The 27,583-nt window shown below is 39.1% G+C and overlaps 1 protein-coding gene across 1 annotated transcript in view; it reads left to right on the top strand.

Annotated features, from left to right (window-relative positions):
* Positions 1-11,856, top strand: part of shc3 (SHC (Src homology 2 domain containing) transforming protein 3) — a 298,746-nt gene extending 286,890 nt beyond the window's left edge. The window contains exon 12 of the mRNA XM_060841596.1: positions 11,701-11,856. Coding sequence (XP_060697579.1) covers positions 11,701-11,856 — 156 coding nt within the window. The remainder of the gene's footprint in view (positions 1-11,700) is intronic.
* Positions 11,857-27,583: the final 15,727 nt, after the last annotated feature.

Genomic DNA, 27,583 nt, shown 5'->3' with positions numbered 1-27,583 from the left:
GTATAAATCAACAATGCAATACGCTTCCAGAGGAAGTGGTGGCGGCTGGTACAATTACAACACTCAAAAGGCATCTGGATGGGTATAGGAAGTGTTTAGAGGGAAATGGGTCTGGCAAATGGGATTAGGTTAATTTGGGATATCTGTTTCCATGCTGTGCATCTCTATGACTCCATTTGCATATTACCAAATTAAATCGTGAAATTTGAATTTTTTAAATTTTCATTCATATATATTCGAGCGGGCATTGCTGGCTTTGGCAGGATGTATTGTCCATCTCTAATTGCCCATAGGGCAAATAAGATTCAATCATATTGCCGTGGCTCTGGAGTCACATGTAGCCCCGACCAGGTAGGAATGGCAGATGAGTTTGTTGTCTAATCTCTCCTTAAAACAAATTAGACAACTCTGACCAGAATATTGTGAATGGATTTGCCTAGGTGTTCCATAATATCGAAGCGGTCAAATCAATATGAACACAAGATGGTACCAAAACAAAGCAGTTCCACTTTATTAAGAACAAAGTTCCAATGAACTTTAATATAGACATACTATCCCTAATCCTATTTAGCCCTTTAAGGTTACAATACTTCCCAAGTCTCTCATAAATTTACGCAATCATTCTCTCTGTGGCTCTCTCTCTGGGTCTGCAAAGCTGCTTTCTTCCTCTCTCCCTCTAGAAGGTCAGCTGGTCTCTGTCACTTGCCATGCTGTTCTCTTAAGGTATCAGACAATTCCAAGAGATTCCAAACACAAGGTCTGCAGGTGAATCCTGTTTTTATATCCTTCAGATGGTTTTCTGGAACTTTCGAGAGTTCTGGCCAATCAAGGAGATACACTGAAGGGTTTGAAACAAGAGCTAATTGTTTAGATGGCATGCTACTGTTAGTTTCTTTATGTAGCAGGACCTGGTGCCTTTCTGTCTGGGCTTACCTTTATTTTGTGGATAAGTTGATGAGGTATGTCTAACCAGGGTGACTGTTACCTTTTACATTATGCTAATATCATTAGTACCTGGCTACTTGCATTTGTTCTGTGTCTGATATGTGGGTTTTTGTGATTTCAGAGTTTTGCTTGTCCAATGTACCCAGCATTCCTTGCTTTTTTGCCAAGTTAGCAATCTACCTGCTTCAGGTTTTCTGACAATCGTCAGTGGATTTATGGTCATCGTTAGACTCCTAATCTCAGATTTTTATTTAAAAACACTGCGTAAAATACAATCCTATCTGTTCCTAAGACCATTACCTTACAGTACTAAAACACAAGAAATAATTCTCTTATCTATCACATCGAGAGGATTTACTTAACTGTTTCTTGAAGTTCTTGGTCTAGAGAGTTTGATAGACTCTTTCTTGAGTATTCATACAAATGAGCTTAGATTTCTCAGCTTCAAATTACCAGCTCTGTCTAAACACTCTGGTCTGGAACTTTCAAACCCAAATCTTTACACTAAGTTTATATATTTCTTAATTATTCTTATTTACCTCCATATTTCAGAAGGAAATGTGTTTATACATCTGACATCAATCAGAATTTCTGCAAACTGCAAAAAAACTTTCCAAACTAAGTATTATCCTAACTGGATTTTATATAAAAGTCCTTTATCCTAGAAATGAGCTAAGTGAACCTTTTTTGATCTCCTTTTACTTCATCCTTTTTCAAAAATGACCAAAGTTGAACTTTGTGTTCAAATGTGATCTTACCATGGCCCTGTATACCTGTAGCAAAATTGCCTTTACAAAAGCTTTTAAAAGCTTAGCAAAAGATAAATGAATTCTTGATGATTCCAACTGAAAGCATGCTAACGCTGTTTCATGTTTACTCAGACCTTTTTTATTCATTCATGGAACATGGGCATCGTTGACTGGCCAACATTTATTGCCTGTCCTTAGTTGCCCTTGGGAAAATGTTGATGAGCTGCCGAATTGAATTGCTGCATTCCATGTGCTATGGTTGACCCACAGTGTCCTTAGGTGGGAATTCTAGGATTTTGACCCAGCAACAGTAAAGGAATGGCAATATATGCTCAAGTCAGGATGGTGATTGGCTTAGAGGGGATCTTCCAGCTAGCGTACCTGGTCACTAATGTTCTTCAGGGAAGGAAATCTGCCATCCTCACCTGGTCTGGCCCACATGTGACTCATAAAGCACTCCCAATACAAACAAATTCCCATTATCTTGGCTTGAAGAGATTGCTCACTGAAGTTTGCCAGCTATGTAGTTTCTAATGACTTCTCCTGTGAAGCAATCTATTACAGGCTGTCGGATGATGATGGCATCATTGTTTAATTTCACCAACTCTCAGATTCCCTTCATGGACAGGATTCAATTATACTTTGCTCTAGCACCTTCTGATAACCGCTCAAATTCAGTTCATGGCTTAGTTGTCAGCAAACAATGCAAGTTCACTGTTTTATGTTAGCATGGGATCGACTGTTCCTCTATTTCATGTGGTTACTTGGTTTTGGGATTACTTTCTGTAGCATGGTGTCTATCCCTGATTCTGCCTTCACTCTTCACTCTTTACAAGATTGAGGTTTAATGTGAAATCACTGCGGTCACACTCTTCAATCTTGCTAGTTGCTTCATTTATTGTTAATGCTGTCTGCAGCAGTAGCATGATTAAACAAATCAGCTACTTGGGCCGGAGAGACACTTTGTAGAATTACCGAAGAGTTACAGCACAGGAGGCCATTCAGCCCATTGTGCCTACTTCAAAGCTGCACTGATGAAGATGATTTGGTTTCTGTATTTGCATAGTGGTTTGTACTCAGATCCTGTACGGCTCTCAATACTGATTGATTGATGCAGAGAATGACCTTTCTACCATAGACATATATGTGCCAATATTCAGAACTAAATAAAGCAGGTTCATGCTTCCTGGTCTCCAGTAAAGTGATTGTGTTCAGTTTTTGACAACAGGTCATTAGCTTGTTTCAATGTACTGAGACAGTACAGCTCCAATCTCATTTCTTGATGCACTTGTTCTAACATACTTTTCCACATATGGGTCTAGATTAGAGTGGTGCTGGAAAAGCACAGCAGGTCAGGCAGCATCTGAGAAGTAGGAAAATCGACATTTTGGGCAAAAGCCCTTCATCAGGACTGAAGGCAGGGAGCCTCCAGGCTGGAGAGATAAATGGGAGGGAGGTGGGGCTGGGGAGAAGGTAACAAAGAGTACAAAAGTTGGATGGGGGTGGGGATGAAGGTGATCGGTCAGAGAGGAGGGTGGGGAATTTCCACGTGTGGGTTCAAATGTGTGACAACTGACAAAGATTTGGCCTTCACCTTTAAAGTGTTAAACTTAGTTTACTGTGTGATTGTCCATTCCCTTATTCATCTTTGCACAATAGTGTTTTTGAAGAGAGTTTGTTGTCTTGGCAAACTTAGGAACACTTTTTCTGCTGAAAGTAGGTAAGACTAGATTAGAATAGATTACTTACAGTGTGGAAACAGGCCCTTTGGTCCAACAATTCCACACCGATCCTCCAAAGAGTAATCCACCCAGACCCATTCCCCTATACCTAACACTACGGGCAATTTAGCATGGCCAATTCACTTAACCTGCACATCTTTAGACTGTGGGAGGAAACCGGAGTATCCGGAGGAAACACACGCAGACACGGGGAGAATGTGCAAACTCCACACAGACAGTTGCCCGGAGACAGACTCAAACTTGTTGAACAATTAATAGGTTTATTGCATATTACTTAATAGCTAATTATATTACATCTCTAAATTCACAATTGCCTCTTGTAAGACCTTAGGCTGAGTTGAAGAATAGGTACACATTACTATAAGCTATATTAATGAGCACAAGAACAACACTTTAGAAAGATCCTACAAAACACTGGTACTGCAACACTGGACACATATTGCAGCTGATTAGCTGTTCCTATGAACAGGCCTTTTTGTATTCTGATGAGTGGAGTTTATCTCATGATATCAGGTAACTATTTCACGCATTAACTTCTCTGATATAGCATCACCATCAAACTTTTTTCTGATTATTGAATAATTATACAATTGCTTGAAATACATAAAATAGTTTTATCACTAATCCAGCTCCATCCAACATTCTGACATTACAGCTAATTAATGACTTTGTTGAATTGAAAGAAAGACTGCTGCTTAAGAATAAAATATTCAGGTTCAGTTTGGTGCCATACTGGAACTTCAGTCATTTCTTGATTTCCTGAGTACTCTTTGCTGAGCTTGTCCTTTGTTCCTCATGTCACTGTTGTATGTTTTTTTCCTTGGAGTCATAGGGTCATAGAGATGTACAGCATGGAAACAGACCTTCGGTCCAACCCGTCCATGCCGACCAGATATCCCAACCTAATCTAGTCCCACCTGCCAGCACCTGGCCCATATCCCTCCAAACTTTTCCTCTTCATATACCCATCCAAATGTCTCTTAAATGTTACAATTGTACCAGCTTCCACCACTTCCTTTGGCAGCTCATTCCATACACGTACCACCCTCTGTGTGAAAAAGTTGCCCCATAGGTCTCTTTTATATCTTTCCCCCTCTCACTCTAAACCTATGCCCTCTAGTTCTGGACTCTCTGGCCCCAGGGAAAAGACTTTGTCTATTTATCCTATCCATGCCCCTCATAATTTTGTAAACCTCTATACCGTCACCCCTCAGCCTCTGAGACTTCAGGGAAACTAGCCCCAGCCTGTTCAGCCTCTCCCTACAGCTCAAGGTCTTTAGTTTCCTCAAATTGTGTCAGAGAAGATCATTGTGTTCCTGAAAGAAGTAATCATTTCGTTTTCGCCTGACAAAGTGGACTCACTTGTGATCTTTTCATTCTTGCTTTGATTTATTTGGATAACCTTATCATATCATCAGGTTCAATCATTGACTTTAAAGATGACTGCTGTTTGGTGCTGCTTCTTCTCAACTGCATCAAGAGCCCGCTACTACCTCCAGGTGTTTGTGATGTCAAAGGTACCAAATAATCCAATTTTGATAGTTTGTTTATAGAACATAGACATAGAACACAGAACAGTGCAGCACCTAACAGGCCCTTCAGCCCACGATGTTGTGCCAACCATTGATCCTCATGTATGCACCCTCAAATTTCTGTGACCATATACATGTCCAACAGTCTCTTAAATGTCCCCAATGGCCTTGCTTCCACAACTGCTGCTGGCAACGCATTCCATGCTCTCACAACTCTGTGTAAAGAACCCGCCTCTGACATCCCCTCTACACTTTCCTCCAACCAGCTTAAAATTATGACCCCTTGTGTTAGCTATTTCTGCCCTGGGAAATAGTCTCTGGCTATCAACTCTATCTATGCCTCTCATTATCTTGTATACCTTAATTAGGTCCCCTCTCCTCCTCCTTTCCTCCAATGAAAAAAGTCCGAGCTCAGTCAACCTCTCTTCATAAGATAAGCTCTCCAGTCTAGGCAACATCCTGGTAAACCTCCTTTGAACCCTCTCCAAAGCATCCACATCTTTCCTATAATAGGGCAACCAGAACTGGATGCAGTATTCCACGTGCAGTCTAACCAAAGTTTTATAGAGCTGCAACAAGACCTCATGACTCTTAAACTCAATCCCCCTGTTAATGAAAGCCAAAACACCATATGCTTTCTTAACAACCCTGTCCACTTGGGTGGCATTTTAAGGGATCTATGTACCTGCACACCAAGATCACGCTGTTCCTCCACACTGCCAAGAATCCTACCCTTAATCCTGTACTCAACTTTCAAATTCGACCTTCCAAAATGCATCACCTCGCATTTATCCAGGTTGAACTCCATCTGCCACCTCTCAGCCCATCTCTGCATCCTGTCAATGTCCCCACTGCAGCCTACAACAGCCCTCTATACTGTCAACAACACCTCCAACCTATGTGTCGTCTCCAAACTTGCTGACCCATCCTTCAATTCCCTCATCCAAGTCATTAATAAAAATTACAAACAGTAGAGGCCCAAGGAACACTATTCACCACTGACTTCCAGGCAGAATATTTTCCTTCTACTACCACTCGCTGTCTTCTGTTGGCCAGCCAATTCTGTATCCAGACAGCTAAGTTCCCCTGTATCCTATTCCTCCTGACCTTTTGAATGAGCCTACCATGGGGAACCTTATCAACCTTTATGATTGGAACAGGATTGAATAATTCCTTCAAAAGTTTGAAATCAGCAGCATCTTCTGATCTCTCAATCATGACGAATTATCAAATGCCAATGTCATTAATTTCATCTTGAGTTACATTGATCACTGGTATTTGCTTTCTGAGCTGGTTGAAGTTCTTTCACACACTGTAGAATTTTAAGAGCTCTGCATGTATTTCTGCTGAGAAGTTATAAGTGTTTCCGATGATGTATACTTGTTCCACATAATATTGTACTCTGTTCTTTAAGAGTACACTCAATAACTATTTGATTTGAGTGGTGATCTGCCTGCACCTTGCAGTTCTCTGTCAGACAGTTATAATTTAATTCTCTTCAACCAAGGGATTTATTCTTGAATAATAAACTAACAATCACCTGAGCCTAAAGATTTAAATTGTTTGGATGACTGTTAAGCCTATGATCACTGTCATATCTGTTCAGATGATTCATCAGTTACTCATAAGAAAGATTGATACATATGTTCCAAAGGTGACAGGTGACATTCTGATGAAGAATGTTTGGTGTTCCAAGTTTTCTTCAAAGATGTTTGCTATATGATTTTAAGTTTGTAGTGCATTGTTAATTCTGTGGTTAAACAGTTGTTTTTGACTTCCTCACTTTCTCTAGAAGTGTTCCATTTCTGGAAAAAGTTACTTGGATGCATACTATTTCTGTTTTTTTAACTTCAAATCTGGAACAGTAACTTGGAGCAGCAAAGGATTTAAAACATTTTGTCTCAGTCTATTATGTGATGTTATGGTGTTTTTGAACTTTACAAATTAATAAAGTTTCATAAGCTTCTTGAGCGAGGTTAAATGTTTGATCTCGTCATTTTCTTGCACTGTCTTCGGATTTCAGCTTCCACCATCACCCAAATAGATTTTTAAATGTAATTTTCTTTTGATTGTAACATTTCTGAAAAAAAGATGAATCTGAAATTCCAATAAAAAAATTCTGTCTTGAATTTGTTCCGAATGTTAGAATTTTGAGTTTATGCAGTTTTGCAATGTGTAAGGGCATTTAATAAAGTTATTAACAAGTTTTCCAGTATTCTTTTACTAATTCTTTCTTTCTCTATTATGCATACAGTACATGCTACAACATAATTATCAAAGCAGTTTAAAATATTGTCAAAAGTACCCATTGCTTCTCTTACATTCTGTCTATTTGAAAAAATACCTGTCACTGAACCCATAGAATAAAGAAATTTGTTCACTCGTTCTCACATGGCCTTCTTCTTTAATCCTGAAGGAATTCGATATCACACGAATTGTCTCTTCCAGAAACTCCAGGTTCAATTTCCTGCATGAAGGGCTTGTGACTTAAAATCTGCTTCGATATGTACTCTTGTTCTCAATTGTCATTGTATTTAACTGTTGTTGTTTCTCTTTGTTCAATGATTTAATTGAAAACTGTTGCAGGAATTTTCTTGCTTTTTGTAGGCATAGCTAGTTTTACTGTACAATTTTTAAAAATTGAACAAATACTTCAATTGTATGAAATATTGCATATGCAACAAGTTTTAAATATTGCAATTATTTTTGAAATAGATCCACAGAGACCAGTATCCCATTACCAAGTCACCCTTTATTTATATGTAGAGCGTCCTTGACCACTGATCCAACTTCCTCGGTGCCAGCTCTCAGAACGAACAGAACATTTCTCTTTATATTTACCAGCCATGGTTCCCTGATTGGAACATATTAACAGTCTCAATCAGGGAACTCATATTCTATGAGGTCCACCTGGCTGACCTCATTTCAATCACTACATTCTCCCTCCCTCTACTCCCCGTCTCTGAGGACATAGGCTGCTTCTTTATTTTTTGTAGCTCCTTCTGGGGCATTTAGCATGGGGTCAGGTTCCTCAAACTCTGCCTCTGATGTGGGCGGCATATACTGTACAGTAGCTCACCTCTTGCATCCAGAGCGTCTTAGAAGAAATTCATTCTCCCCTTCAGGTGGCAAAGGCATTGAGTCAGCAACATTTCACTGTGTCCATCTTAGATTTCACGATACCTTCAATGCTTGATGCAGACAGAGAACCCATGGGTTCTGGAAAAGTTGGAAAGGCATTCAAGGAGCCGGGCATGTTTTGCTCCCACGCCATTTGCAAGTTTGCATCTTTTATATGATCTATGAGCTTGTTCAGGACTGTTGCACCTACCTAAACCTTATACATCAATGGATCTGACCTCTCATTGATCATGCTTCATATCCATGCAGGGCCATTCCCGTGGTTCCTATGCCAAATTTTATCCGATGAAGTAAAACTATCTTTTTCAGTTCACGGAGTCTTGTATCCAGCATTGGCACATTTCTGATGCTGTTTTACCTTCCACTCCCAGATCTAGGAAGATCAGATTTGACCTGGTGCAGTCTTCGTCCCATGAGCAACTTTGTTGGAGTTGCACGAGGGATGGTCCTAATATCAGATAGGAACTGGGACAGTTTGGTATCTAGTATGCTTGCTTTTATTAGTCAGTGAATAGAGTACAGGAGTTGGGAGGCCATGTTATGGTTGTACAGGACATTGGTTAGGTCACTTTTGGACTACTGTGAGCAATCCTTGTCTCCCTGCTACGGGAAGGATGTTGTGAACCTTGAAAGGGTTCAGAAAAGATTTCCAAGCATATTGCCGGGTTGGAAGATTTGAGCTATAGGGAGACTGAGGATATTTTCCCTGGAGTGGCAGAGGCTGAGGGGTGATCTTATAGAGATCTATAAAATCATGAAGGGCTTGGATAGGGTGAATAGCTGAGGTCTTTTCCCCAGGGTGGGGAAGTCCTGAACTAGAGGCCATAGGTTTAAGGTGAGAGGGAAAAATTTAAAAGGGACCTAGGGGCAACTTTTTCACATAGAGAATGACGCGTGTATGGAATGAGTTGCTTGAGGAAGTGGTGGACGTTGGTACAATTACAGCATTTAAGAGGTATTTGCATGGATATATGAATAGGAAGCGTTTAAAGGGATATGGGCCAAGTGCTGTCAAATGGGACTAGATTTATTTAGGATATCTGTTCGACATGGACAAGTTGAACTGAAGGGTCTGTTTCCATACTGTAGAGCTGTATGACTCTAATGAAGCTGTTGGCTGTTTCTTTAATGTTGAAAATGTGTTGCTGGTTAAAGCACAGCAGGTTAGGCAGCATCCGAGGAATAGGCAATTCGACGTTTCGGGCATAAGCCCTTCACCAGGCTGTTTCTTTAAGTCTGCCATCAAAATTTAGATTGCTGTTTCTGTGCCAGACCATTGGATAACGGGTAGTACGGGGCTGTGGGGGATATGTTTTGAACCCCGAAGTCCAACAGCTCTGTAGCATGAGTAAATCACCCAGTGAAGAAAGGATAAGAGCAAGAGCTGGTTAATTTAAACTTTTCCCATGATCCTTATTGCCAGTTCTTTTAATGTTTTGGTGGTATGCTGAGATAATAGACACTGTGAATACACCACTACATTGCTGTACTCACTTCTGTCTCTGCGAGAGCTTTTTTACAATGATTGTAAAATGTCTGCTGTCATGCTTGCAACAGCTAGCCTCTGAGAGGATCCAGATTCCTTTTCTCTCTCTCTCTCTCTCTCTGTCTCTCTCTCTCTCACTTTTTCACTCTAAGCCGCCTCACCCAGACTCAATCCATCATATGTAGTGGCAGCAATATTAACAGATGCACATAAGCAAACACCAAACAATTGATTCCTACAGTCAGACCAAAGATTAACTTAGGGTGGACCTTCTGTCCCCATCGAGGTCAAATCCTCATCTGAGAGTTGCTGACCATCAAATTGTTTCCAGCACCCTACTGCTAACATTGTCATTGAGAGCTGGTAGTGCAACAGTCCTTGAGGTTTGCATGTTGTGGAGCCTAAATGAAATTTGAGTTAGGGTCTTGATGGGACAAGGCTGGCGATTGTCAAGGTTCAAAAGAGGAGAACCCACAGCGAAAGACTTGCAGAGTCCTCAAATGAACGCAGGAGGATCTGAAAGCAGGCCTACAACACCCTAAGGCTTCCCCTGCCACAGATAGGATACTGTATTGGTGGGAGAAGGCCATTAAATGGCCAATAATTAACCTCCTAATAGCCTCAATTAGCACCTGACTGATTCAGCAATACGGCACCTCCTCTGGTAAAATTGGAGCAGGAGAGCCTAGATAGTGACCAAATTGTTAAATTTTATGTCACCTTCTACTTGTTCATCAAATAGCGGGTGCAGTAACTGGAGAATCTAATTCTGTCCTTTATATAATCCTGACAATGTTTGAAGGTCTAATAGATGTAAGCACTTTAAGGCATTATTACCTTTTCTACAGTTAACACTTTCATTATAGAAACATGCAAAATAATTTACCAGCGTCTTTGTGAAAGGAATTTTAAATTTTGTAAACCTTTTCTATGTCATTCTGAAGTAATTGTTAGCAGATTGGTACCAGCCTTCTTTAATGTTAATGTTCTTCAATAACTTACCAATTGCACACTTTCATTTTTAGAACTTCTTTTTAAAAATACCCAGAATGAAAGGATAAATGCATTCTCTTTTTTGTGTAGTAGTTCTTACATACAATTACTTTGACTACTCTCAACCCAGTTCTTTATATAACTACAGGACATTTTGGTGCTTCCTCAAATGTTGGAAATTGGGAGGGTAGGGGTTGCTACTTCAGGAGATATATAGCTGAGATGGAAAATTGACTATTATGCTGGAATAAGAGGAGGTCTTATGAGCTGGAGCTAAGCAGTGTTGTTCTGCATTTGGTTATGCTTCTCCTGGATTTGTATGTATCTGATACTGACATTAAATAAAAGAAGTGGAAGCACATCCCAATCTCTATAGTCCTTCATATACCAGTAAACACAGATTTTTCCCATTCTAAAATTTCAAGGTGGAATTATTCTTTAAAAAGCTTCACTGTAACTACTTTAATTACAAAATGAGGTGCAATTAAATTATTAAGTCACAATGATGCCTCTTCTGTCACCATAAAAATTTGTTCTGTAAATTCTATCATCCAAGTTATTGAATGTAAAATGTATGTTCTTAGAGGTCATGCAATTAACATTTCGATTTGATTTACATTTACTCAAATTTTTGAACAGAATTTGTTTTAAAAAATTGAAAATGCACTGTGACACTCAAGTCTGAAAATCTAATGTTCAGACTCACTGGTTGACTGGAAGATTTTTGATTAGACTCTCAACATTTCATACATCATTTTAGTAGAGAATGTTTGGAATGAAAACTTGGAAGTAAAGATATTTTATATGGAGATACATCGGATAGTAAGACATTTTTTATTACTGCTTCATAATTTTTGATCACTGTTTCACATTTAAGAAATATATTTACATCTATAGGGTTATTAGACATTCAATCATAATTTTATAATCTAGAAAATTTCAAAATCCAGAAATGATTTGGTCCCAAGCATTCTGGACCGGAGTGGTGACAGTATGTTTAAATTAAATATAGTTAATTAAATTAAATTAAACCTTAGTCCTGTGTGGGAAATATAAAATGTCTGCTTGGTATTTTATTATCCTAAACTTTTTTTTATGGTTTATTTATAAAGGTTCGGACTAAAGATCATATATTTGAAAGCATTAGCCATCTTATCTACCATCACCGTGACAGCAATTTGCCTATAGTCTCTGCTGGAAGTGAACTGTGTCTGAAGCAATCTGTTGAGAGAAAGCAATGTTTGCCAGAGACAGTTGTGCGATTTTAATAACCTGGTGGAAATTGTTACTCCCTGGCATATTATTTTGTGGAACCAAGGAGAAGAATCTCTGAAGTTTGAGATAACTGTCTGATTTATGTGAATTGATATTGTCTGGCTCAAAACAAACAGGGGTTTATTTAAATATTTAATGAAAAAGATTGAGTTGTGAGAAAGGTGTTGTGAAGATGTTTTATGCTCTGTGTTTCAACTTGAATCATTATATTTCTAAGGGATATTGAATCATTTACTACTGTATAGATTGAAATGCTGATACCTAGCACATGGTGCCGAAATTATATTTTATGATTTTTTTCTCGATGTCTTCACCTGGAACATTTTACTACAGAAGCACAATATTTAAAAGGAAGATATTTAACCTAAATTGCTTTAATTGCAGCTACTATTTTAAGGAACAACAGTCTTTTAGAAAAAGAATCAAAATCTTCAAATAACTATCTGGTGATAAAACTGACATAGATGGTATAGTTTATTTTGTTTTTGAAGATTGTAAAGGAAACTCTATTGACAATGTGTTTTATGATTCTGTTGTTTTTATCTGAGAAATGAAGAACATGTGAACTATAATGATAGAGTGCTATTGATAAGTGGTTATTACACAGGAATTTCACTATGAATGTTTTTCATTTACTTGCAGACCATTTTAACTCTTTTGAGTACAAAGTGCTTTTGCACATTCATATATAATTGATATTGGTATGAAATGAACATAATGTAAATTTGAAATGCAGCTGATGAAAATAATGATATATTAAACATTTTATTGATGAGATTTATCTGGCATATTGTGTGGTTGGATTTAGAGAAGTTGTTTATTGCTCAGAGATTTAAATCAAACAGAATCAACCACATATAGTATAAATTAAGTTATTTAAAAACAATTTTTGAATTTGTAATTATTTTATTCTGTGAATTGAATGAATGTTAGTTTTCTCATTGTTGTAAATTGTAAGTAACAGAGCATTTTGATGTAATAAACATACAAAACAATTTTCAAGATATTTGCTTAGCAGCAAGTCCTATTTAGCTTATTGAAAGCTTATATAAAATACGCACAAAGCCTGCAATAGATTAGTTCTTTATTGAAATCAATTGGAAGGCTTAAACTGTAAGAAAATAATGCTTAAATTAGCAGTTGTTATTGGTTGGGATAGCTTTCCTCATTAAATTACAGTACCAAATCCATTGCTACCAACCACTGACACTTTGATAAGTGTGGTAGAAGGCAAGAAATTATTGGCTATTTTTTAATACTATACTCAACTTCATTGAAAATTACCATCAAGCTTAGCACAAATGTGAAATCAATGCCCACAATCCGGCATTGTTGTCTTCATATTTAACTTCTAAAATTCTAGTGTTTTGCTTCCTTCAGAGTTCATCGTTATTCAGTGAAGTGAGGGTCAATGCAACAATTTTAAAGCAAAATAGTTGGTGAATTTAGGAGAGTTAATTTTACAAGTTCTACCAGGCAACACTGAATCTCCAGCTCTGCTATAAAAATGTGCCTTTTGATCAGGTAGTTGTGCGTATCTCAGAGGCTGCTGTTTTGAATATAAATAAATTGCAACATTTTTTTCATAAACTATGTTTACATTTGTATTTGTTGATTATTAAAATACTGTATGACTATTGGCAATAAAACAACAATTTATGTGGCATCTTGTGTTTTTCCTATGGAACTTTCATTAAAATACTTCATCCAATATGAAAATTTTACATAAACCATTAACATTTGGGAATGGCTTCCTGTGCATATGCTAAGCAGTGCTGTTGATGAGAGAAAACTAGGAATCCTAGAAACTGAAATAAATGCAAAAGTTGCTATTCGTTCACAGCAAGCCTTTCGTTATCTAATGCAGTGTTTGGCTTTTCCAAAGGGGCTATTAAATTTGTATCCCAGCTTTGTATGGCACTTACTTCAATTGTACTTATACCTCATTCAAATTTTGACAACATTAACAATTTTAAATTTTAATTTTATAACCAATTGTTTATTCAGTTTCTCAAAAATACATGTTGATCAGTATTAAAGTGATAGATCAAGCTCTCGACTTGTATATGTAAAAACAATCTAAAAATATATCTAATTAGAATATACTGTTTGCTAAGGCTATAAAAATATTGATGAATTTTAGAAAGCTTGAAGTAATGGCTTTGCGGCAATACTAACATTAATTACTGCCCCATCAGTCTGTACTTGCTCACCAGTAAAGTGATGGAAGTGTCATCAACTTATCAAGTGTTATCAAGCAGCACCTGCTCAGCAATAAACTGTTCGGTGATGCCCAGTTTGGGTTCCACCAGGGCCACTCAGCTCCTGACCTCATTTACAGCCTTGGTTCAAACATGGACAAAAGAGCTGAATTCCAGAGGTCAAGTGAGATGACAGCCCTTGACATAAAGACTGCATTTGACTGAGTGTGGTATCAAGGAGCCCTAGCAAAACTGGAATCAATGGGTATCAGGGGATATATCTCTGGTAGTTACCACCTGACACAGAGGAAGATGGTCATGGTTGTTGGAGGTCAGGCATCTCAGCTCCAGGACATTTTTGCTGGAGTTCCTCAGGATAGTGTCCTAGGCCCAACCATCTTCAGCTGCCTCATCAATGACCTTCCTCCCATTGTAAGATCAGAAGTGGGGATGTTCGCCGATGATTGCACAAATGTTCAGCCCATTTGTGACTCCTCAGATACTGAAGCGGTCCATCTTCGAATGTAATAAGATCTGGACAATATCCAAGCTTGGACTGACAAGTGGCAAGTAACATTCATGCCACACAAATGCCTGGCTATGACCATCACCAATAAGAGACAAACTAAAAACTACCCCTTGACATTCAGTGCTACCATCACTGAGTCCTCCACTATCAACATTCTGGGAGATTTCATTGATAAGAAACTCAACTGGATTCACCACATAAATGCAATCACTGTAAGAGCAGGTCAAAGGCTAGAAATACTGCAGCAAATAATTCACCTCTTGACTCCCCAAAGCCTATCCACCATCTACAAGGCACATGTCAGGAGTGTGATGGAATACTCCCCATTTGCCTGGATGAGTGCAGCTCCAACAGCACTCAAGAAACTTAACCCCAAACAAAGCAGCCCACTTGGTTGGCACTGTTTCCATAAGCATCCATCCCCTCCACCACCAACGCTCAGTAGCAGCAGTGTGTATTATCTACAAGATGCACTAGAGAAATTCACCAAAGATCCTCAGACAACAACTTCCAAACCCATGACCACTTCCATCTAGAAGGATAAGGCAGCAGATATATGGGAACACCACCACTTTCAAGTACCCCTCCAAGCCACTCACCATCGTGACTCAGCTCAATGTTCCTTCACTGTCACTGGATCAAAATCCCTCCCTGATGACATTGTGAGTCAATCCACAGCAGATAGACTGCAGCTGTTCAAGAAGGCAGCTCACCACTACCTTCTCAAGGGCAACTATGGATGGGCCAGCCAGCAATGCCCACATTCCACAAAATGGATAAATGTTTTAAAAAAACTAAGTTAATAGCCTAAAATAATGTAGGCTATTTCATGGTAATGTTTGGAAACAGGTGGAAATGGCTGCTGGCAAAACTTGGTAAGGGTTTGTGAGATAGGTTCAAAGGAAAAGTGAAAGTAAATGACTTCTCCTCATGAGTTTGATCAAATTTTCCCTGTGACAGATCTGTGGTATGTGTTGTGCAATGAATAAATGATAAACACAATAATTGTACATACGTGTTAGCAAATCTCCTACTGTGTTGCTCAGTTTATTTAGTAAATGGACACACCTGGAGTCATGCAATAGCTTCTTCATTTGCTGAGTTTAAGCTGATTAGTCTGCCACATAATCTGGAGAGAGTACATTCTTCAGTAATGTGCATCATTGTTTGTGTCTCTCCAGAAGTACATGAAGGACTTTGCATTGAGGGCCCGGCAGTTGAAGGTTAGCTGCACAGGAAACTGTTTAGCTAGGACCATTCTGATTTTTAGTAGCTCAAAGCCTATCTTTTGACAGATTATCACAAAGGACATCTAATGTATGTACTGTACTTAAGTGTTTAGAAGTCACTGATATTACAGAAGATCAAGGTTATTATAAAAGATAAAAGCTCACATACTCGGTTAATGTATTGGAATGGAAAGAAGACTGACTAACTAACAAGAAACAGAAACTGGTTCCAAACGTGTCATTTTCAGAATGGCAAGATATAACAAGTAGTGTGACACAAGGATCAGGGTGACACCTCAACTTCTTACTGATGATATAAATGATATAAATGTCTTCATGAAAAGGCCAAAGGTATGGCAGCTAAATGTGCTGATGACAGAAAGCTAGGTAGGAGAATAGGTTGTGAATATGATATAAAGAAACTTCCAAGAGATTTTGATGAGTTAAATGATTGGCAAATATCTGTCAAATCAAGAATAATGCCAGGAGGAATATAAAGGAAGAACATTATCTAAATAGAGATCGCAAAGCTTTGAGAGGTAAACAGTCTGGGGTCCTATTGCATGAATCATGAATTGTAAAATGTAGGTACAGCAAGTAATTAAGAAAGTTAATAGACTATTAAAATATTGTGAGGAAAATTAAGCACAACAGTGAAGACATTATACTTCAGGTGTATAGGGCATTGGTGAGACTACATATGAATTACTGTGTGTTGTGTAACGAAACATCTAAATGCATTGGAAGCAATTTAAGGAAAGATTTATTAGAATATTATCTTGATTCAGCAGATTCTTATGAGGAAAGGTTGGCCTGTATCTGCTGAAGAGTGAAAGGTGATTTTTTTGAAACAGACAAGATCCTCAACAAGTCATGATAAAGTGGCTGTGTCAAGAATATTTCCTCTTGTGGGAGAACCTAGAAATGGTTCAAAATAAGGATATTTGTATTTAAGTAAGAAATGAGGAGGTTTTATTTCTCATAGACAGCTGTTAGAATCTGGAAGGAGTGTTAATACTTTCAAGGCAGAGATGGATAGATTCTTGTTTAGAAAGAAAATGAAAGATTGTCAGGTGCGAGGTGGGAATGTGGAACAATCAGATCAGCCACACTGGAAAAGAGGCTCAAGAGACTGAATGACCTAGTGTCACTCCTAATTTGTATGTTTGCATATTCTAACTAGCAAGTTAATTCATGAAGCAGGGTTGGGCCTAAGTACTGCCCTGAGGCTGAGATGATTAATCTTCAACAATCATTACCATCTTCATTTGTCCTAGGTTTGACTCTAATCATGCTTCGACATGCTACCACAATTTGACAGATGATGTAAGGTATATGATAAAACATTCTAAGGACAACGTTAGACACACTATACAATTTTTCCAGCTTCAACTCTTTAAGCAATAAAAACTCCTGAGATGGCGCTCCAAGGAAAGGTCTTGGAAAGTCCACCTGATCTTCATGAATCTCTGTTGACTGAATTGTTTAATTTATCTTCCTTTACAACCATGTTTGCACTTTTACTACATCATATAGATAATGGAAGGTTATTCATAACTCCCATTATCTCCAGTCACTACCACTATTCACTCTGACCACAACTTCACCCTTCAATCATCATGACTACCCATGTCAACTATCATTGCTACCAAACCCTATCGCAACATCTAACTGTTCCATACATGATCACTTGTCGCCATGCTTTGGAATAGAAATTGTTAATGTGATTAATGTATGAGAATGACCCCTAAAGCTCATAGTTCAACAGAAAACACAGCAATTATTCTTTCTTACTGATCTTTAGATCTAGTATGCAGGCATTGATGAGTTTAATCCCCTATTCTCTCAAGTTGCTCCATTATTGAAATGTACTAACTTAACTGTATAATTGTTACATTTTTTAAAAAGTCTAGGTCATAACTCTGTATGTACAACAAAACATCTTCTTCAGCCCACTAGATGGCAACATAAGATCCAAACTGTTCTGATACACCATGCAATACTTCACTCAAACAGCGAGATACAGAGCAGAAATTTTCCAGGCTTTAAATAATGTAGGCCATGATGAGAAAGTTGGAAAAAAAGTGAAATGACAAAGTCAGATTCCAACATCAAGAAAAGGATTTCCAAATGGCCCTTTAAGGTTTATTTGGCAACTTCTGAACCTATCCAATAAGCAACAAATACATTTCTTCCATGTATCTGTATCTCATTTATAGCAAATCTCACCTTGTTTCTACGTAATGCTCCATTTCACCTCCTCAGTCCTTAAGCAAATACACAACACAAATTACAACTAAAAGTCAGAATGATTACCTGTATCACAGCTCATTGATTGCTTCTCTGGGCCTTCATCCAATTCATTGAACTAGGTCATTGAGGGAGTCGCGATGGTGAAAGGGTGATGTAAGGGTGATATCTCACACTACATAAGAGGGAAATGGGATCTGAAGGAAGGTGGGATTATCCAAATCCAATACATTCTATGTTCATTTTGAAGAGCATAATTGGTCAATTCACAAAGCCATGGCTCAGAGGATAAATTAAAGAATTAATAGTAAAATATAGGGGCTGCATGGACTTAGGGAGAGTTTGAAAGGTCATTGGGATGAAGGGACAACAACACAAAAGATAATATAAGAAAAAGGTGGGTGATCACTGCTAGTCTCAGGCAAAGCACTCAAATCAATCACCAAGCACATGAAACCAGATCAATGTTTCACCAAACTATTTTGGGTATAATAAACTCCATTCTTTGACCTAGGTCCTCATTTCCTTTTGGTATTCTGTATGTCTAGAAATTGGACCAGCTTATGAACACTGGCCTCAAGTGCAAGACAGAATAAAAACCAAAAGAATTGCGGACACTGTAAATCAGAAACAAAAACAGAAGTTGTTGGAAAATCATGCAGGTCTGGCAGCATCTGTGGAGAGAAATCAGAGTTAACGTTTTGGGTCCAGTGACCCTTCCTTGTGCAATACAAAGACAAAATGCCTGCCACCACATGCAGCTTGTATGGAGTAAGTTGCTGTTTTTTTCTTTTCAGGGGCAGGATTTTTTTTCATGTTTGACTCTGCTAATGTCAGTTCTATCAATCATGCTTCCACCCATTCTGTAATACCACTCATCTGCCATCAGTTGGATTCTATTGAGAAGTCATTCTTCTAGCTGCCATGAACATTACAAATTATGGCTTCAAGCAATCATGTGAGCTATGTACTGTAGTGGTAATGTCACTGGACTACTAAATCAGAGACTTGGTGACAGGGGAGAGTTTGGTGCAAAGTTAACTTGGTGGGTTTAAGTCCCATCATGGCAGATTGTGACATTTTAATTCAGGAAAAGAAATCATGAAATTACATGGCCATAAACTCACACATTGAGTGGGTCTAAGTAGATTAGATTAGATTAAATTACATTACATTTCCTACAGTGAGGAAACAGGCCCTTTAGCCCAACAAGTCCACACCAACCCTCCGACGAGTTACCCACCCAGATCCATTTCCCTCTGACTAATGCGCCTAACACTATGGGCAATTTAGAATGGCCAATTCACCTGACCTGCACATCTTTGGAATGTGGGAGAAAACCGGAGCACCTGGAGAAAACCCTCGCAGATAGTGACCCAAGGCTGGAATCGAACATGAGTCCCTGGTGCTGTGAGGCAGTACAGACTGTACCACAACTTCTGTTCATTGTATGTTGTTGAATATAAAGTGCAATGCCTTGGCTTCAGTGATCAGTGATCTAAAACTTTTGATGTCTGATGCTATCTGCAGTCAAGGAGTTGGTTGATTGTGAGAGATAAATAATGTTTGTTCATTACAACTTTTTGCATCCTTGCGATTTCTACAGAAGATGTTCACATGCAAACCAACATGACATTGGCAAATCTGACAGCAACAAAAAGATACTAAAGCAGACATTTCAAGAGGGTCAGTGAACATTTATTCACAAAAATAGAAAGGAACTAATCTGTAGATGACCCTATTTGCAGGGAAGACTTCATTGGTCAGCCCAGGGGCATTTGGGTGAAAATTGCCCAGATGAACTATGAAAATCTTGCCCAGATACAGGTTTACTTTCCTTAGCTTGGATTTCTGCAGGTACCAAAGGCAGGGAGAATTTTGAGAGACCAGACATCTCTGAAGATTCATGACAGGAAGCTTCTGTATGTCTTCTCATCTTAATGGGACTTACTGGCACAATCCTGTCTCGTTGAGAGGAAGAACTTGGTGTGAGGTTGAATACCAATGGTTACAGTGCTAGACTGCAAGTCTCAAAGGAAAAACCTTTAGAGCTGACAAATGAAATGTATTTGTCTGACTCATTTTGAATACTTTGAAATGTAAATACATTGTGACCAATATGTTCATTTCCAAGCATTCCTGTTTCTTCCCTCGAGGGTCTGTGCATTGGGAAGGCATGAGTGTGGTGGACCCTGCTGTCCATGACAGTGTCCAACTTGTCTATGGACAGAACCAGGTGCATGCTGGAGCCAACACAGTACAGATAAGTAGTGAATAGGAGGTGCAGAGAGCAGAATAGTAGTTTCAGAGGATGGATGGGGTGGCAGCCTTTGAGTGGACATGGTACATGGATAGTGAGAGGTGTAGTCCATGATCCTTGATGAAAGGTATGTGCTGCGATGCAGCTAGAATGAATAATGTTTACTCTGTGAGTGAGATTAAGGATCAAAAAAGATGGTGATAACCATTGCAGATTGTAGAAAGTCATTTACCTACTTTCAGCACTACTGAGCATTTACTTATGATAAGGACTGCATTGAATTAGGTTTACTATCTCTACTCAGGCTACATGCATGTAGTGTCATGGATCCTTCGATCTGGAAGAAAGAGCACTCCCTTTCTTTTGGCCAACCCACCCACCAGGACCTCAGGTCTCCATCAGAGAAATAGTGTGACAGCTTTCCTTTCTGTGTTACCTCCTGAATTTTACTGATGAAAGATCACCATTTAAAGCCAGTTTATGGCCTTGCAACAGGTGGGATTTAGGTATGGCACTAGCAGCATTGTCATCACAAAATGCTTGGCACCAGCAAACACTTCCCTCACCTCTGCTGATGATGTCACAAGCAGGGCATCAAAGAGGCTGGTTATGTAACCAATGAGCTGAAGAGCAGACGACAGTGAGAAAGGTCAACACTGGCCATGGCAAACAATGCACCATGGAAACAACACTTTGCCATGAAATGAGAAAATTTAGCCTTTAAATCTGAAATTGATAGAAATGCTCAGCTGGTTAGGCAACATGTCTATAAATTTAACATTATGAATATTCATGAAATGAAATCAATTTGAGCGAATGTCATAAGGCAGTTGAAAGTCAATTTTGTTCCCAGGTAACTATGAGCTCTCCACCATCTCTTCACTGGCAGCCAGGCACATTGACACTGTCCTGATCCTCAGAGCTTTCTCTCCTCCACTTCAGATGACAGCTCAGTGCTTACCACTGCTGTCTCGCAGCGCCAGGGACCTGTTCGATTCCAGCCTCGGGTGACTGCGTGAAGTTTGCACATTCTCTCTGTATCTGCGTGGATTTCCTCTCACAGTCCAAAGATGTGTGGGTCAGGTGAATTGGCTATGCTAAATTGCCTGTAGGGAGTAGGCGAATGGGTCTGGATGGGCTACTCTTTGGAGGGTTTGGTGTGGACTTGTTGGGCTGAAGGGCCTGTTTCTGCACTGTAGGGAATCTAATCAAAAAGTAATGAAATAAAATAGAAACAACCACATTAGGTATATGTAGTGCAACGTGAAAGATTTCTCCAGAGATACAGCCAAACTACTAAGTTCTCCAGGATTTTCTCTTTTTATTTCTTCACAATCATGTTGGGAAATAATTGGCTGATTTAATTGAGGCAGCAGTGTTCCCAGCACTAATATTCCTCTCAGCAAGGCCAAAAGAGGCATCTTTGGTAGGCAGTAGAACCTGGAGATGCATTTTGCCTGTTGCTAAGTCCATAGGAGCTGCCACCCCAATTAGAAGACTAGCAGCTCAGCAATCTCAGTGGTGATGTGCACCTGGAAGATGGGGTCATATCGATTGCCGTGTGTTCTTGCAGTCAGTTAAGGATCACTGAGGCCAAGGTGTGCCATTTTCACGGGAGTGACTATTGACATTAGGCTCATCCATTGCAAAACATTCTTAAAATGAAGGGACCCCCAGAATTTGCTAAGAGGCTGTCAAAATTTACCCCTTACAATGTTTACCTCTACCGCATTGCAGAGGGTCAGTAGGCCTTCTGCTACTTTAATTCTGATCCATTTTAATAGCTTTCTAACTTTTCAGTTCATTACCAATGTGTTGGCAATATTCAGGCTATTTGATCCCAACTGCCTCAACTCAGCCCCAGTAGAACTTTAACTTCTAAGGCAAAGCCTTTCAATGTCTCAAATACATTTCTAAGCTTCTTTGTTCCTTCTCAACTCCAAAGCCTCCAAATCTCATCTTTGAATTGACCCTTTAAATACTTGCAGATCCCCTTCACATCTGCTGCTGCTGATTGGACATCAACATAGAAATGCAAATATAATCAAAACTAAAAGAACTATGGATGGTGTTAATCAGAAAGAAAAACAGAAATTGCTGAGAAAGCTCAACAGGTCTGGCAGCATCTGTGAAGAGAAATCAGAGTTAACCTTTCAGATCCAGTGACCCTTCCTCAGAAGGACCTGAAACATCAATTCTGATTTCTCTTTTGCCATTCCTGCTGAGCTTTTCTAGCAATTTCTGTTATTGTTTCTGAATGTAATTATAATGATGTGACTACACTAATAAAACACTGATTTACTTCCAGATTTTCCCAAAAAAATGTCTTGTTTAATAGTGGGAATGCAGAATGTTTTGTTTCAAAGAGTTTTGGTCCAGATTATATCAGAGGCTGTTTGTCCTTTAGAAGGGAAACTCTATTTCCATAATGGAAAGTTTATGATTCCAATTTGATAATGAGCCACCTTATTTAATGGAAATGTTTAAGTTCATAGTTTCATCATCAACATTGGTATTTACAGAATATGCCTGGAAGGTGGATGAATATTTTAAAATTCCTTAGTCCCTTGATTCAGTGATAAATGGTTTTGCCAATGGGCGACTTAATTTCTTCATAAACATAATAAAACAGTTCTTTTTTTGTAAATTTAGCATCCATCTCTGTTTTTACTTGGTCTTTAATTCTAATTCATTACTTTTTGATTATATTATATTGGTCATTATCTTTCAAAAGTATTTCCTTGATTGTAAGGCATTTTAAGATACTTTGTGAAGATGAATGGAAAGACATAAATGCAAGTCTCTCTTTCAAAAGGAATGGGACACTTTTGTGAAATAACGCAACATGAAAGACGGTGAATCAATAGCCTGATTGGCATTGCCTTCAAATTTTCTCTTCCCTAACTTAAAAGTTTCAGACCACTTACTATCACCAATTTTACACCATCACAGAGTCCAAGTTACCCAACATTGAGATAGTATAATTTTAAAAAGTATCTGTTTTCTTTTAGCATAATGTCAACCATATAACAGTAAACACAGCTGGGAATCTAATATCATGTACATACAATCACCCTTTCTGCAAATAGTAAAGCTATTGTAATATCCTATTATGTCCAAACTTTCCACAACAACTGCCGAACTATTTATATACTTTTCTCTGCTGTTATGCATGGTATTTACATGCTGGACAAACTAAGTCTAACCCAAGTAATCAGAAGTTGTGTTATGTTACAGTCTGTATTCTACAGTTTAAAAGTGAAAACTATAGCTCCAATATGATCTACTCTGAGATTGATAGCATCAGCCTCTGCTTACAAACTACGCACTAAACCATTTAATACACTGCTGAGCTACTGTGTAAATCAACTTTTCCTTAACGATATAAAAATTCAATCAAATTTTGTTCTGTTTCAGGGGCTGGTTAGTTCAGTTGACTAGATGGCTAGAGTGTGATACAGAATGATGCCAACAACATGAGTTCAATCCTCCCCACTAGCTGCAGTTGTTCACAAAGGCCTGCCTTATTGCTTTCATGGCTTTGCAGAATGGTGTTATTCAGGCTATGTCCAGTCAATTATCTCTCAATTGAAAAGAAATGGTTATGACTAAATGTCTTGATGTAGTTCTGCTTAATTAAAAATATTTTATTCTAATTAAAAGTATTTCTAAATCCAGGTCCCTTTCATTTGCTGCTGGAAATCAAATCACCATTTCAAATGTAGATAAAGTGCAAAATCAGCATGATCCTCTGTCCTATACATTAATATGATGAAGTGTTCAAGCACATAACACAACTATTTCAAACTGTTTCCTTATTTCCTTACTCTATCACTATTAAGGCTGAATTACCTTGTTCCAGGTACAAGAGTAAATAAATAGTCCAGTCTTTGTGTTAAACTTGTTCATGATCCATGAAATTATCTATGTAAAACACTTATTGCCTCAAATTTGTTGGGCAGGCATTTCACTCAGTTTCTAGAAGGTCACATTGTGACAAGAACAGATTTTCCATTTTTAAAAAGTGCATTTACTAAAATACAAAATATAAACTGAAAAAGACCAATTTGGCATCCTTGTAAGTTTTTGGGGATGAATCTTATCAAGTTTTGAGAAGATTTGTAGCTCAGTTTGAGGTTCTGGGTGTAAGTATGCTCGCTCAACTGGAAGGTTCATTTTTAGACATTTCGTCACCATACTAGGTAACATCATCAGTGAGACTCTGGTGGAGCACTGGTGATATGGCCCACTTTTTATTTATGTGTTTAGGTTTCCTTGGGTTGGTGATGTCATTTCCTGTGGTAATGTTATTTCCTGTTCTTTTTTATCATCCCAACACCCACAGATGGAGCTGCATTAGAACATTATTTCAACAAGCCACTGCACACTAAAGCACAGAGGACCTGCAAATACCTATACAGTGTATTCAAAAAGAACAGGTACCCAATGAACACAGTCCACCGATTTCTCAGCAACAATCCCAAACAAGCAGACAAAATGCGTCCAGAAACCCTAGTCCCTCTCCCCTACATCAAGGACATTTCAGAAATGGCTGCCAGACTACTCAGACCTGTTGGCATCATTGTAGCCCACAAACCCACCAACATATTAAAACAGCAGCTAATGAACTTGAACTTATACAGACAACAAGCTCACTGATGATGGTATCTAGTATGGTGACGCAACATCTGAAATTCAACCTTCTAGCTCAGTGAGCAATTTTACATCCTGAATCTTAATTTTGTATGGATAAATATCAGGTTGTTGAGTTTCATGGGGGCTTTCTGTTTGAGAGCACTCAAGAGCTTTCTTTGCTTTTCATATTAAACTCACTTCATTAACTACTTCCCCTGCTCCAATGGTGACCCTGTCATCCAATGACGACCTTGTTCCAGTGGTGACCCTGCTCCAATGGTGACCTGGCTCCAATAATGACCCTGCTATCCAATACTAGCCCAATTCCACTACCTTCTGTAGGCAGAAGAACCCACCACAATCAAATATCCCAGAATTAAGCAGCAGTGCTATTATTAAAAGGTTTTTCTGGATCGAGACAATCTGTGTCAGTGTGGAACTGCCCCACACTGTTTCTGATATTTGCTCCAACATGACAGATAAAGGGAAGTTGGCACCTCCCATTATGGACAGATACCTAGAGGTCCTGGTAGATGGGGTGGTATCATTTTCCCCGTGACCAGCAGAGGACACCATGACAACAGGACATGCAGGCTTGGTTTAACGTTGCCACATGAATCATTATGTTCATGGCCTTTTGGAGGAATGTCCAGCACTTCTCCATTCCACCAGGGTAAGTGCCACCATCTTCTCTCTGCTATCTCACACTCACTCTATCTCTGTTACTATGCCCACCTCTCACCAAAGCTCATGATATACAAATCTCACTGTTTTCTGCAACATGGTCCCTCATTCACTCTCAGCCATATAATTGCCCACTCTACTAGCCCTTCATGCTCTCTGTGCTGCCTACCCACTGTCTTGGAACAAGAAAGGACAATAAATGTTTGGTCTATCTGCCAATGCTAGCATTTCATGAATAAATAAACAAAAGCTCACTATCTTTCTCTTATCTGCAGCTGCACTAACAACTCAGTCACCCATTCTTTAATCCATTCCTTTCTCTCATTCTGTGTGTACTGCCTGACATTTTGTTCCTCATCCCTTACAAGGAGGCAATCCTGACACTGATTGCCCTGAATGGCTAACTGACTGTGTCCAAGCCTTTTAGATTAGATTACTTACTTACAGTGTGGAAACAGGCCCTTCGGCCCAACAAGTCCACACTGAACTGCTGAAGCGCAACTCACCAAGACCCATTCCCCTACACTTATCCTTCACCTAACACTATGGGCAATTTAGCAAAGCCAATTCACCTGACCTGCACATTTTTGGACTGTGGGAGGAAACCGGAGCACCTGGAGGAAACCCACGCAGACACAGGGAGAATGTGCAAACTCCACACAGTCAGTCGCCTGAGGCAGGAATTGAACCCGGGTCTCTGGCACTGTGAGGCAGCAGTGCTAACCACTGTGCCACTGTGCTACCTTTGGACTGGTATCTGAGACTGCCTTTGACCAGACTGAACAGTGTCTCCCTTGATTTGACTGATCACTGCTGACATCCGTGACAAGCTTCCTGGATATGTGTCTGCACTAAATGGCAAATCAATACAGGAGTACTGTAAAATGGTATCTCTGGCTGAGGGGGCAAATTGTAAAATGACAGAGCAGGGCAAGGAAGACATAGGTGCTATGAGCTCAATCTATGGAAGTGCTACAAGAGCAAGTGGCAGTCCTCAGTTACAGACTGAACTGGATGCCTATCCATGTGCAGAAAGTGTCATTTCTGTAGTGTTGCAATGATAATTGGCAGTGTGCCCTGAAGTGCAGCATGGCATTGCAGAAGCGAACTGTGGGTGAATTGGAGATATGCCGTGATGATGCAAGGAGAGTGGTACATATTAGGTGTTAGTGGCAGTGGATGTGGGCAGTGTGTGACCGCTGTCTACAGAGCATGCCCTGATACGTTGGTGCTGGGTGTCCAAGATGGAAAACAAGAGATGTAATGAAAGACCTGGAGTTTTCAGGCATCTGCTCTCACTTTCATTTCAGGAATTGACATCTAGTTTCCTCATGGAGAAAGTGCAGACTGTAGATGCTGGAGACCAGAGCTGAAAAATGTGCTGGAAAAGCACAGCTGGCCAGGCAGCATCTGAGGAGCAGGAGAATCGACGTTTTGGGCATAATCCCTTCTTCAGGCTTATGCCCGAAACATCGATTCTCCTGCTCCTCAGATGCTGCCTGGCCTGCTGTGTTTTTCCAGCACCATATTTTTCAAATCTAGTTTCCTCATGTTCATTGGAAAAATAAGAAATTCCATATTAATGAGATGAAATTTACAGTTAATCAGACCAAGAACAAGCAATAATCCCTATTAATAGGCATCTCACTGCTTCCAGTATGAGTCTTATCTTGATGCCCAGTACTCCTTTCAAAATGCAACAAGTTGCTCAAGACGCTTAGAAAGGTTACATTCGAGTTATCATGCGATTTTCCTAAATTTCTCAACAAAGCCAACATTGTTCAAAGTTCTTGATTTCAAATAAACAACACAAAGTCTTCCAAATGCACGCAATTATGTTTAAAGTCAGAGCATGTCATTTATACACAAATGCAAGGTTGACTCATCTGTGCCACTGTAAAATACTTACTATTGAGCAATCCTTGACAATGC

Source organism: Hemiscyllium ocellatum, chromosome 2 (assembly GCF_020745735.1).
Source record: "Hemiscyllium ocellatum isolate sHemOce1 chromosome 2, sHemOce1.pat.X.cur, whole genome shotgun sequence".
NCBI lineage: Eukaryota > Metazoa > Chordata > Chondrichthyes > Orectolobiformes > Hemiscylliidae > Hemiscyllium > Hemiscyllium ocellatum.
The sequence above is the reverse complement of the archived record's forward strand: the minus strand, read 5'-3'. Positions and strand labels throughout refer to the sequence as shown.